Genomic DNA, 13666 nt, shown 5'->3' with positions numbered 1-13666 from the left:
GAAGAAGAGCAGAGAGAGTAAAGAGGAGAAGAAGAGCAGAGAGAGTAAAGAGGAGATGAAGAGCAGAGAGAGTAAAGAGGAGAAGAAGAGCAGAGAGAGTAAAGAGGAGAAGAAGAGTAGAGAGAGTAAAGAGGAGAAGAAGAACAGAGAGAGTAAAGAGGAGAAGAAGAGCAGAGAGAGTAAAGAGGAGAAGAAGAGCAGAGAGAGTAAAGAGGAGAAGAAGAACAGAGAGAGTAAAGAGGAGAAGAAGAACAGAGAGAGTAAAGAGGAGAAGAAGAACAGAGAGAGTAGAGGAGAAGAAGAGTAGAGAGAGTAAAGAGAAGGAGAAGAACAGAGAGAGTAAAGAGGAGAAGAAGAGCAGAGAGAGTAAAGAGGAGAAGAAGAGCAGAGAGAGTAAAGAGGAGAAGAAGAGCAGAGAGAGTAAAGAGGAGAAGAAGAGTAGAGAGAGTAAAGAGGAGAAGAAGAGCAGAGAGAGTAAAGAGGAGATGAAGAGCAGAGAGAGTAAAGAGGAGAAGAAGAGTAGAGAGAGTAAAGAGGAGAAGAAGAGCAGAGAGAGTAAAGAGGAGAAGAAGAACAGAGAGAGTAAAGAGGAGAAGAAGAACAGAGAGAGTAAAGAGGAGAAGAAGAACAGAGAGAGTAAAGAGGAGAAGAAGAGTAGAGAGAGTAAAGAGGAGAAGAAGAGTAGAGAGAGTAAAGAGAAGGAGAAGAACAGAGAGAGTAAAGAGGAGAAGAAGAGCAGAGAGAGTAAAGAGGAGAAGAAGAGCAGAGAGTAAAGAGGAGAAGAAGAGCAGAGAGAGTAAAGAGGAGAAGAAGAGCAGAGAGAGTAAAGAGGAGAAGAAGAGCAGAGAGAGTAAAGAGGAGAAGAAGAGCAGAGAGAGTAAAGAGGAGAAGAAGAGCAGAGAGAGTAAAGAGGAGAAGAAGAGCAGAGAGAGTAAAGAGGAGAAGAAGAGCAGAGAGAGTAAAGAGGAGAAGAAGAGTAGAGAGAGTAAAGAGGAGAAGAAGAACAGAGAGAGTAAAGAGGAGAAGAAGAGCAGAGAGAGTAAAGAGGAGAAGAAGAGCAGAGAGAGTAAAGAGGAGAAGAAGAACAGAGAGAGTAAAGAGGAGAAGAAGAACAGAGAGAGTAAAGAGGAGAAGAAGAACAGAGAGAGTAGAGGAGAAGAAGAGTAGAGAGAGTAAAGAGAAGGAGAAGAACAGAGAGAGTAAAGAGGAGAAGAAGAGCAGAGAGAGTAAAGAGGAGAAGAAGAGCAGAGAGAGTAAAGAGGAGAAGAAGAGCAGAGAGAGTAAAGAGGAGAAGAAGAGCAGAGAGAGTAAAGAGGAGAAGAAGAGCAGAGAGAGTAAAGAGGAGATGAAGAACAGAGAGAGTAAAGAGGAGAAGAAGAGCAGAGAGAGTAAAGAGGAGAAGAAGAGCAGAGAGAGTAAAGAGGAGATGAAGAGCAGAGAGAGTAAAGAGGAGAAGAAGAGCAGAGAGAGTAAAGAGGAGAAGAAGAGTAGAGAGAGTAAAGAGGAGAAGAAGAACAGAGAGAGTAAAGAGGAGAAGAAGAGCAGAGAGAGTAAAGAGGAGAAGAAGAGCAGAGAGAGTAAAGAGGAGAAGAAGAACAGAGAGAGTAAAGAGGAGAAGAAGAACAGAGAGAGTAAAGAGGAGAAGAAGAACAGAGAGAGTAAAGAGGAGAAGAAGAACAGAGAGAGTAGAGGAGAAGAAGAGTAGAGAGAGTAAAGAGAAGGAGAAGAACAGAGAGAGTAAAGAGGAGAAGAAGAGCAGAGAGAGTAAAGAGGAGAAGAAGAGCAGAGAGAGTAAAGAGGAGAAGAAGAGCAGAGAGAGTAAAGAGGAGAAGAAGAGCAGAGAGAGTAAAGAGGAGAAGAAGAGTAGAGAGAGTAAAGAGGAGAAGAAGAGTAGAGAGAGTAAAGAGGAGAAGAAGAGTAGAGAGAGTAAAGAGGAGATGAAGAGCAGAGAGAGTAAAGAGGAGAAGAAGAGTAGAGAGAGTAAAGAGGAGAAGAAGAGCAGAGAGAGTAAAGAGGAGATGAAGAGCAGAGAGAGTAAAGAGGAGAAGAAGAGCAGAGAGAGTAAAGAGGAGAAGAAGAGTAGAGAGAGTAAAGAGGAGAAGAAGAACAGAGAGAGTAAAGAGGAGAAGAAGAGCAGAGAGAGTAAAGAGGAGAAGAAGAGCAGAGAGAGTAAAGAGGAGAAGAAGAACAGAGAGAGTAAAGAGGAGAAGAAGAACAGAGAGAGTAAAGAGGAGAAGAAGAACAGAGAGAGTAGAGGAGAAGAAGAGTAGAGAGAGTAAAGAGAAGGAAGAACAGAGAGAGTAAAGAGGAGAAGAAGAGCAGAGAGAGTAAAGAGGAGAAGAAGAGCAGAGAGAGTAAAGAGGAGAAGAAGAGCAGAGAGAGTAAAGAGGAGAAGAAGAGTAGAGAGAGTAAAGAGGAGAAGAAGAGCAGAGAGAGTAAAGAGGAGATGAAGAGCAGAGAGAGTAAAGAGGAGAAGAAGAGCAGAGAGAGTAAAGAGGAGAAGAAGAGTAGAGAGAGTAAAGAGGAGAAGAAGAACAGAGAGAGTAAAGAGGAGAAGAAGAGTAGAGAGTAAAGAGGAGAAGAAGAGCAGAGAGAGTAAAGAGGAGAAGAAGAGCAGAGAGAGTAAAGAGGAGAAGAAGAGCAGAGAGAGTAAAGAGGAGAAGAAGAGCAGAGAGAGTAAAGAGGAGAAGAAGAGCAGAGAGAGTAAAGAGGAGAAGAAGAGTAGAGAGAGTAAAGAGGAGAAGAAGAGCAGAGAGAGTAAAGAGGAGATGAAGAGCAGAGAGAGTAAAGAGGAGAAGAAGAGCAGAGAGAGTAAAGAGGAGAAGAAGAGTAGAGAGAGTAAAGAGGAGAAGAAGAACAGAGAGAGTAAAGAGGAGAAGAAGAGCAGAGAGAGTAAAGAGGAGAAGAAGAGCAGAGAGAGTAAAGAGGAGAAGAAGAACAGAGAGAGTAAAGAGGAGAAGAAGAACAGAGAGAGTAAAGAGGAGAAGAAGAACAGAGAGAGTAGAGGAGAAGAAGAGTAGAGAGAGTAAAGAGAAGGAGAAGAACAGAGAGAGTAAAGAGGAGAAGAAGAGCAGAGAGAGTAAAGAGGAGAAGAAGAGCAGAGAGAGTAAAGAGGAGAAGAAGAGCAGAGAGAGTAAAGAGGAGAAGAAGAGTAGAGAGAGTAAAGAGGAGAAGAAGAGTAGAGAGAGTAAAGAGGAGAAGAAGAGCAGAGAGAGTAAAGAGGAGAAGAAGAGCAGAGAGAGTAAAGAGGAGAAGAAGAGCAGAGAGAGTAAAGAGGAGAAGAAGAGTAGAGAGAGTAAAGAGGAGAAGAAGAGTAGAGAGAGTAAAGAGGAGAAGAAGAACAGAGAGAGTAAAGAGGAGAAGAAGAGTAGAGAGTAAAGAGGAGAAGAAGAGCAGAGAGAGTAAAGAGGAGAAGAAGAGCAGAGAGAGTAAAGAGGAGAAGAAGAGCAGAGAGAGTAAAGAGGAGAAGAAGAGCAGAGAGAGTAAAGAGGAGAAGAAGAGCAGAGAGAGTAAAGAGGAGAAGAAGAGCAGAGAGAGTAAAGAGGAGAAGAAGAACAGAGAGAGTAAAGAGGAGAAGAAGAACAGAGAGAGTAAAGAGGAGAAGAAGAACAGAGAGAGTAAAGAGGAGAAGAAGAGCAGAGAGAGTAAAGAGGAGAAGAAGAGCAGAGGGAGTAAAAAGGAGAAGAAGAACAGAGAGAGTAAAGAGGAGAAGAAGAGCAGAGGGTGTAAAGAGGAGAAGAACAGAGAGAGTAAAGAGGAGAAGAACAGAGAGAGTAAAGAGGAGAAGAAGAACAGAGAGAGTAAAGAGGAGAAGAAGAACAGAGAGAGTAAAGAGGAGAAGAAGAGTAGAGAGAGTAAAGAGGAGAAGAAGAGCAGAGAGAGTAAAGAGGAGAAGAAGAGTGTTTCACCTGGTTGACCTCATCCTTGTCCAGTCCCAGGACACTACCCATGAGCCTCAGCACCTCGGAGCGTTTGGGTTTCGGGGTGTGGAAGTACCCCGTGAACAGGTTCCGCATCAGAGCCCTGAGCAGACAGAATAAAAAGTAAGTAAGCCTCGTCCGAGCCAGAAACGCTCATAGGGGCAGGAGGATCTCTGTTTATGTAGCGTGAGGCAGCTTGAAGTTCAACCCCCTGTCTAGGCAGACAAAATAACATGGACCACAAAGAGTCATTACACTGGCAAGATGGGAACATAATACGACCTACCCTCTAGTACATACAGCTCTATTAGTACGACCTACCCTCTAGTACATATAGCTCTATTAATACGACCTACCCTCTAGTACATACAGCTCTATTAATACGACCTACCCTCTAGTACATATAGCTCTATTAATACGACCTACCCTCTAGTACATATAGCTCTATTAATACGACCTACCCTCTAGTACATACAGCTCTATTAATACGACCTACCCTCTAATACATACAGCTCTATTAATACGACCTACCCTCTAGTACATATAGCTCTATTAATACGACCTACCCTCTAGTACATACAGCTCTATTAATACGACCTACCCTCTAGTACATACAGCTCTATTAATACGACCTACCCTCTAGTACATACAGCTCTATTAGTACGACCTACCCTCTAGTACATACAGCTCTATTAATACGACCTACCCTCTAGTACATACAGCTCTATTAATACGACCTACCCTCTAGTACATACAGCTCTATTAGTACGACCTACCCTCTAGTACATACAGCTCTATTAATACGACCTACCCTCTAATACATACAGCTCTATTAATACGACCTACCCTCTAGTACATACAGCTCTATTAGTACGACCTACCCTCTAGTACATACAGCTCTATTAATACGACCTACCCTCTAGTACATACAGCTCTATTAATACGACCTACCCTCTAGTACATATAGCTCTATTAATACGACCTACCCTCTAGTACATACAGCTCTATTAGTACGACCTACCCTCTAGTACATACAGCTCTATTAATACAACCTACACTCTAGTACATACAGCTCTATTAATACGACCTACCCTCTAGTACATACAGCTCTATTAATACGACCTACCCTCTAATACATACAGCTCTATTAATACGACCTACCCTCTAGTACATACAGCTCTATTAATACGACCTACCCTCTAGTACATATAGCTCTATTAATACGACCTACCCTCTAATACATACAGCTCTATTAATACGACCTACCCTCTAGTACATATAGCTCTATTAATACGACCTACCCTCTAATACATACAGCTCTATTAATACGACCTACCCTCTAGTACATACAGCTCTATTAATACGACCTACCCTCTAGTACATACAGCTCTATTAATACGACCTACCCTCTAGTACATATAGCTCTATTAATACGACCTACCCTCTAATACATACAGCTCTATTAATACGACCTACCCTCTAGTACATATAGCTCTATTAATACGACCTACCCTCTAATACATACAGCTCTATTAATACGACCTACCCTCTAGTACATATAGCTCTATTAATACGACCTACCCTCTAATACATACAGCTCTATTAATACGACCTACCCTCTAGTACATACAGCTCTATTAATACGACCTACCCTCTAGTACATACAGCTCTATTAATACGACCTACCCTCTAGTACATACAGCTCTATTAATACGACCTACCCTCTAGTACATATAGCTCTATTAATACGACCTACCCTCTAGTACATACAGCTCTATTAATACGACCTACCTTCTAGTACATACAGCTTTATTAATACGACCTACCCTCTAGTACATACAGCTCTATTAATACGACCTACCCTCTAATACATACAGCTCTATTAATACGACCTACCCTCTAGTACATACAGCTCTATTAATACGACCTACCCTCTAATACATACAGCTCTATTAATACGACCTACCCTCTAGTACATACAGCTCTATTAATACGACCTACCCTCTAGTACATACAGCTCTATTAATACGACCTACCTTCTAGTACATACAGCTCTATTAATACGACCTACCCTCTAGTACATACAGCTCTATTAATACGACCTACCCTCTAGTACATACAGCTCTATTAATACGACCTACCCTCTAGTACATATAGCTCTATTAATACGACCTACCCTCTAATACATACAGCTCTATTAATACGACCTACCCTCTAGTACATATAGCTCTATTAATACGACCTACCCTCTAATACATACAGCTCTATTAATACGACCTACCCTCTAGTACATATAGCTCTATTAATACGACCTACCCTCTAATACATACAGCTCTATTAATACGACCTACCCTCTAGTACATACAGCTCTATTAATACGACCTACCCTCTAGTACATACAGCTCTATTAATACGACCTACCCTCTAGTACATACAGCTCTATTAATACGACCTACCCTCTAGTACATATAGCTCTATTAATACGACCTACCCTCTAGTACATACAGCTCTATTAATACGACCTACCTTCTAGTACATACAGCTTTATTAATACGACCTACCCTCTAGTACATACAGCTCTATTAATACGACCTACCCTCTAATACATACAGCTCTATTAATACGACCTACCCTCTAGTACATACAGCTCTATTAATACGACCTACCCTCTAATACATACAGCTCTATTAATACGACCTACCCTCTAGTACATACAGCTCTATTAATACGACCTACCCTCTAGTACATACAGCTCTATTAATACGACCTACCTTCTAGTACATACAGCTCTATTAATACGACCTACCCTCTAGTACAGGGGTGTCAAACTCATTCCACGGAGGGCCTAGTGTCTGCAGGTTTTTGGTTTTTCCTTTCAATAAAGCCCTAGACAACCAGGTGTGGGGAGTTCCTAACTAATTAGTGATGTTAATTCATCAATCAAGTACAAGGGAGGAGCGAAAACCCGCAGACACTCGGCCCCCCGTGGAATGAGTTTGACACCTGTGCTCTAGTACATACAGCTCTATTAATACGACCTACCCTCTAGTACATACAGCTCTATACGGTGGATGATATCAAATGCCATTTTCTTCAACATGTGGTTCATTTCACTAACATGTAATTGCAATTTAAGATGTCGTCGACACTAATCACCGGTATGAGTGCTTCCTAATCACGACCTCTGATCAACTTACATGAGAGAAGAACGAGATTTCTAAAAAAGGTTAGTAAAACAACATTATCTGTCCGTTTTCCCTTAACAACTAAGAGCATTGAGGCGCCAGGTTAAACTTCGCCACAGTTTTGTTCCCGTAGCCTCCACGTTGTAGCATGCGTGAAGCAACGCTCTCTGTGTGTGTGACGGTGTGAGAAGCCACAGTTTTGTTCCCGTAGCCTCCACGTTGTAGCGTGAAGCAACGCTCTCTGTGTGTGTGACGGTGTGAGAAGCCACAGTTTTGCATCTCGCTCATCTCAAAATCTGCGGTGAACGCTTGTGATAACGCTGAGTCTACCTCTTTCAAATCTTCTCGAGTCAGTGTAGTGTTGGGACTTACTGGTCTACTTTACCCTCGGTGCTATTCAGCACGGTCATCAACTTGTCCTGAGCTTCTTCCAACATCTCCTGCCTCACGTCAACTGTAACACACACACACTTCATTTCAATGCTCTGCAGCTTCCCAGAAGTCTGAAGCATGACTAGCGTGGCTACATTAAACAGTTTAAGTCTGACATATATTTGTGTAACAGACAGAGCCACGCCAAAAGAAAGATTCAAGTCAGAGGTGCAGATCAGAGTATGTTGGCCTTCCGACGTTTCACAAACCAGATGGCCCCTTTTAACCGTTTCACAGCCTTTATCAGTTCAACTAAACGGATAGCGCTCACAGCTCACACGTCTGGATTCCTGTAGTGAATGAAAAACAGACAAGAGGTGGTGTATGTGTGTGAGAATGTATTATGACGCAATAACCATGTCTGCAACTGATAGTGAAATCAGTAGACCATTGCAGCTTACTGTGTAGTGTGTGTGTGTGTGTGTGTGTGTGTGTGTGTGTGTGTGTGTGTGTGTGTGTGTGTGTGTGTGTGTGTGTGTGTCTGAGAATGCAGACTGACGTGGGAAACTCTATTGCTGGGGGACTGATTCCTGTAGTGTTAGCACAGTTACTATAATAACGTGATTTACTCTATTTGTGTTATTTGAGCGGTTGGCTGATAACAACATGTGAAATGGGCCTGTAGAACATTCTGGGATGGAATGCCAGATGTCTACTGGGTAACGTAGTTGGACTCCAGACCAGGGGTTTTCAGACCTCTCCTCAGGGACCCACAGCCATCCCATGTATTTGAATAATTCAACAGACATGATTCTAGTTGTCAACTAATCATCAAGTCCTTTTCTTCGTTTCGTCAGGAATTGATTCCTTTTTCTCCCAATGTCGCGGTATTCGACGTTAAGGCCTTGTGTCATCGCAGCGACTCCCAGCGAGCTTGGGAGTGTTGAAGATCGAGACATGCTTCCTCCGAAACATGCCCCGCTGCTTCCTCCGAAACATGCCCCGCTGCTTCCTCCGAAACCTGCCCCGCTGCTTCCTCCGAAACATGCCCCGCTGCTTCCTCCGAAACATGCCCCGCTGCTTCCTCCGAAACCTGCCCCGCTGCTTCCTCCGAAACCTGCCCCGCTGCTTCCTCCGAAACATGCCCCGTTGCTTCCTCCGAAACATGCCCCGTTGCTTCCTCTGAAACATGCCCCGCTGCTTCCTCTGAAACATGCCCCGCTGCTTCCTCCGAAACATGCCCAGCTGCTTCCTCTGAAACATGCCCCGCTGCTTCCTCCGAAACATGCCCCGCTGCTTCCTCCGAAACATGCCCCGTTGCTTCCTCCGAAACATGCCCCGTTGCTTCCTCTGAAACATGCCCCGTTGCTTCCTCTGAAACATGCCCCGTTGCTTCCTCCGAAACCTGCCCCGCTGCTTCCTCCGAAACATGCCCCGTTGCTTCCTCTGAAACATGCCCCGTTGCTTCCTCTGAAACATGCCCCGCTGCTTCCTCCGAAACATGCCCCGTTGCTTCCTCTGAAACATGCCCCGTTGCTTCCTCTGAAACATGCCCCGTTGCTTCCTCCGAAACATGCCCCGCTGCTTCCTCTGAAACATGCCCCGTTGCTTCCTCCGAAACATGCCCCGTTGCTTCCTCCGAAACCTGCCCCGCTGCTTCCTCCGAAACATGCCCCGCTGCTTCCTCCGAAACATGCCCCGCTGCTTCCTCCGAAACATGCCCCGTTGCTTCCTCCGAAACATGCCCCGTTGCTTCCTCTGAAACATGCCCCGTTGCTTCCTCCGAAACCTGCCCCGCTGCTTCCTCCGAAACATGCCCCGTTGCTTCCTCTGAAACATGCCCCGTTGCTTCCTCTGAAACATGCCCCGCTGCTTCCTCCGAAACATGCCCCGTTGCTTCCTCTGAAACATGCCCCGTTGCTTCCTCTGAAACATGCCCCGTTGCTTCCTCCGAAACATGCCCCGCTGCTTCCTCTGAAACATGCCCCGTTGCTTCCTCCGAAACATGCCCCGTTGCTTCCTCCGAAACCTGCCCCGCTGCTTCCTCCGAAACATGCCCCGCTGCTTCCTCCGAAACCTGCCCCGCTGCTTCCTCCGAAACCTGCCCCGCTGCTTCCTCCGAAACCTGCCCCGCTGCTTCCTCCGAAACATGCCCCGCTGCTTCCTCCGAAACATGCCCCGTTGCTTCCTCCGAAACCTGCCCCGCTGCTTCCTCCGAAACATGCCCCGTTGCTTCCTCCGAAACATGCCCCGCTGCTTCCTCTGAAACATGCCCCGTTGCTTCCTCTGAAACATGCCCCGCTGCTTCCTCCGAAACATGCCCCGTTGCTTCCTCTGAAACATGCCCCGCTGCTTCCTCTGAAACATGCCCCGCTGCTTCCTCTGAAACATGCCCCGCTGCTTCCTCCGAAACATGCCCCGTTGCTTCCTCCGAAACATGCCCCGCTGCTTCCTCCGAAACATGCCCCGCTGCTTCCTCCGAAACATGCCCCGTTGCTTCCTCTGAAACATGCCCCGCTGCTTCCTCTGAAACATGCCCCGTTGCTTCCTCCGAAACATGCCCCGCTGCTTCCTCTGAAACATGCCCCGCTGCTTCCTCTGAAACATGCCCCGCTGCTTCCTCCGAAACATGCCCCGCTGCTTCCTCTGAAACATGCCCCGCTGCTTCCTCCGAAACCTGCCCCGTTGCTTCCTCCGAAACATGCCCCGCTGCTTCCTCTGAAACATGCCCCGCTGCTTCCTCTGAAACATGCCCCGCTGCTTCCTCTGAAACATGCCCCGCTGCTTCCTCCGAAACATGCCCCGTTGCTTCCTCCGAAACATGCCCCGCTGCTTCCTCCGAAACATGCCCCGCTGCTTCCTCCGAAACATGCCCCGTTGCTTCCTCTGAAACATGCCCCGCTGCTTCCTCTGAAACATGCCCCGTTGCTTCCTCCGAAACATGCCCCGCTGCTTCCTCTGAAACATGCCCCGCTGCTTCCTCTGAAACATGCCCCGCTGCTTCCTCCGAAACATGCCCCGCTGCTTCCTCTGAAACATGCCCCGCTGCTTCCTCCGAAACCTGCCCCGTTGCTTCCTCCGAAACATGCCCCGTTGCTTCCTCTGAAACATGCCCCGTTGCTTCCTCTGAAACATGCCCCGTTGCTTCCTCCGAAACATGCCCCGCTGCTTCTTATCGCAGTGCTTGGTTAGCCAGGAAGTCAGTCGAACTGATCGAGTCTTTTGATTGGTGAATCAGGAGAGGAAGTGAGCCGAACCAGGCCAAAACCCGAACAGCGCTGGGCCAATTGTGCACCACCTTATAGGACTCCCGGTCACGGCCGGGTTGTGACACAGCCTGGGCTCAAACCAGGGTCTGTAGTGATGCCTCAAGCACTGAGATGCAGTGCCTTAGGCCGCTGTGCCACTTGGGAGGCCTGCAGGTCCTATTTCACAGACATCTGGAAACACTGGACAGTTACTTTAAGTTCCATCACTGGCTGCATCACAAATGAAATGGCACTCCATTTCCTACACAGGGCACAGTATTTGACTAAACCACACTGGCTAGGCCTTGAGCTTAGACTGGGGAACCTGGCACAAAAGACTTGGGACAGCATGCCAAATGACGCCCTATTCCCTATGGGGACTGGTCAAAAGTAGTGCACTGTATAGGGAATAGGGCCCTGATCTAAAGTAGTGCACTATATAGGGAATAGAGCTCTGGTCTAAAGTAGTGCACTGTATAGGGAATAGAGCTCTGGTCTAAAGTAGTGCACTATATAGGGAATAGGGCCCTGGTCTAAAGTAGTGCACTATATAGGGAATAGGGCTCTGGTCTAAAGTAGTGCACTATATAGGGAATAGGGCCCTGGTCTAAAGTAGTGCACTATATAGGGAATAGGGTGCCATTTGGGACTCAGGAAAGCCTAGTTACTGTAGAGAGAATGGGAAAAAGCAGACCGGTTTTCAAAGAGGAACTTGGCGATTAAAACAGGTCTGAAATGTACAGACAGGAGACAGCAGGGCATAGACCAGGAATGCATATCCCCCAGAACAGCTCTAGCTACAGCAGCAGGTGAGGAGGACAGGTGTTTGATCCAGACAGAAATCAGCTGATTACAGACACATGTAGGGTTGGGAGCCAATGACTGTTTCATTATAACATAGTGGAGTCAATGACTGTTTCATTATAACATAGTGGAGACAATGACTGTTTCATTATAACATAGTGGAGCTAATGACTGTTTCATTATAACATAGTGGAGACAATGACTGTTTCATTATAACATAGTGGAGACAATGACTGTTTCATTATAACATAGTGGAGCTAATGACTGTTTCATTATAACATAGAGGAGTCAATGACTGTTTCAATGACTGTTTCATTATAACATAGTGGAGCCAATGACTGTTTCATTATAACATAGTGGAGCCAATGACTGTTTCATTATAACATAGTGGAGCCAATGACTGTTTCATTATAACATAGTGGAGCCAATGACTGTTTCATTATAACATAGTGGAGTCAATGACTGTTTCATTATAACATAGTGGAGCCAATGACTGTTTCATTATAACATAGTGGAGACAATGACTGTTTCATTATAACATAGTGGAGCCAATGACTGTTTCATTATAACATAGTGGAGCCAATGACTGTTTCATTATAACATAGTGGAGCCAATGACTGTTTCATTATAACATAGTGGAGCCAATGACTGTTTCATTATAACATAGTGGAGTCAATGACTGTTTCATTATAACATAGTGGAGCCAATGACTGTTTCATTATAACATAGTGGAGACAATGACTGTTTCATTATAACATAGTGGAGCCAATGACTGTTTCATTATAACATAGTGGAGTCAATGACTGTTTCATTGTAACATAGTGGAGCCAATGACTGTTTCATTATAACATAGTGGAGCTAATGACTGTTTCATTATAACATAGTGGAGCCAATGACTGTTTCATTATAACATAGTGGAGCCAATGACTGTTTCATTATAACATAGTGGAGCCAATGACTGTTTCATTATAACATAGTGGAGACAATGACTGTTTCATTATAACATAGTGGAGCCAATGACTGTTTCATTATAACATAGTGGAGTCAATGACTGTTTCATTATAACATAGTGGAGTCAATGACTGTTTCATTGTAACATAGTGGAGCCAATGACTGTTTCATTATAACATAGTGGAGCTAATGACTGTTTCATTATAACATAGTGGAGCCAATGACTGTTTCATTATAACATAGTGGAGCCAATGACTGTTTCATTATAACATAGTGGAGTCAATGACTGTTTCATTATAACATAGTGGAGCCAATGACTGTTTCATTGTAACATAGTGGAGCCAATGACTGTTTCAATGACTGTTTCGTTATAACATAGTGGAGCCAATGACTCTTTCATTATAACATAGTGGAGCTAATGACTGTTTCATTGTAACATAGTGGAGCTAATGACTGTTTCATTATAACATAGTGGAGCCAATGACTGTTTCATTATAACATAGTGGAGTCAATGACTGTTTCATTATAACATAGTGGAGTCAATGACTGTTTCATTATAACATAGTGGAGCCAATGACTGTTTCATTATAACATAGTGGAGACAATGACTGTTTCATTATAACATAGTGGAGACAATGACTGTTTCATTATAACATAGTGGAGACAATGACTGTTTCATTATAACATAGTGGAGTCAATGACTGTTTCATTATAACATAGTGGAGCCAATGACTGTTTCATTATAACATAGTGGAGTCAATGACTGTTTCATTATAACATAGTGGAGTCAATGACTGTTTCATTATAACATAGTGGAGTCAATGACTGTTTCATTATAACATAGTGGAGTCAATGACTGTTTCATTGTAACATAGTGGAGACAATGACTGTTTCATTATAACATAGTGGAGCCATTTGCAAGCAATGCAGGTGTAGAAGCACGGTGGCTTGGAACCTAGGAAGACACCCAGAGAGGAACCTAGGAAGAAACCTAGAGAGGATCCTAAGAAGAAACCCAGAGAGGAACCTAGGAAGAAACCTAGAGAGGATCCTAAGAAGAAACCCAGAGAGGAACCTAGGAAGAAACCTAGAGAGGATCCTAAGAAGAAACCCAGAGAGGAACCTAGGAAGAAACCCAGAGAGGAACCTAGGAAGAAACCCAGAGAGGAACCTAGGAAGAAACCTA

At 44.7% G+C, this 13666-nt stretch overlaps 1 protein-coding gene across 3 annotated transcripts in view; it reads right to left on the bottom strand.

The window, feature by feature from the left end:
- LOC120060152 (thyroid receptor-interacting protein 11-like) overlaps positions 1 to 13666 on the bottom strand; it is a 74977-nt gene that overhangs the window by 17972 nt on the left and 43339 nt on the right. For 2 of the 3 annotated variants that reach the window (XM_039009261.1, XM_039009262.1), the window contains exons 28-29: positions 7478 to 7559; positions 3909 to 4023 (exon numbers count right to left, since the gene is read on the bottom strand). In XM_039009261.1, the coding sequence (XP_038865189.1) occupies positions 3909 to 4023; positions 7478 to 7559 (197 nt within the window). Of the gene's footprint in view, positions 1 to 3908; positions 4024 to 7477; positions 7560 to 13666 lie in introns of those variants that run through there. The other variant, XM_039009263.1, reaches the window with a different exon arrangement.

This window comes from Salvelinus namaycush, chromosome 15 (genome assembly GCF_016432855.1).
Source record: "Salvelinus namaycush isolate Seneca chromosome 15, SaNama_1.0, whole genome shotgun sequence".
Taxonomy (NCBI): Eukaryota; Metazoa; Chordata; class Actinopteri; order Salmoniformes; family Salmonidae; genus Salvelinus; species Salvelinus namaycush.
This window is presented reverse-complemented; position numbering and strand designations above follow the sequence as displayed.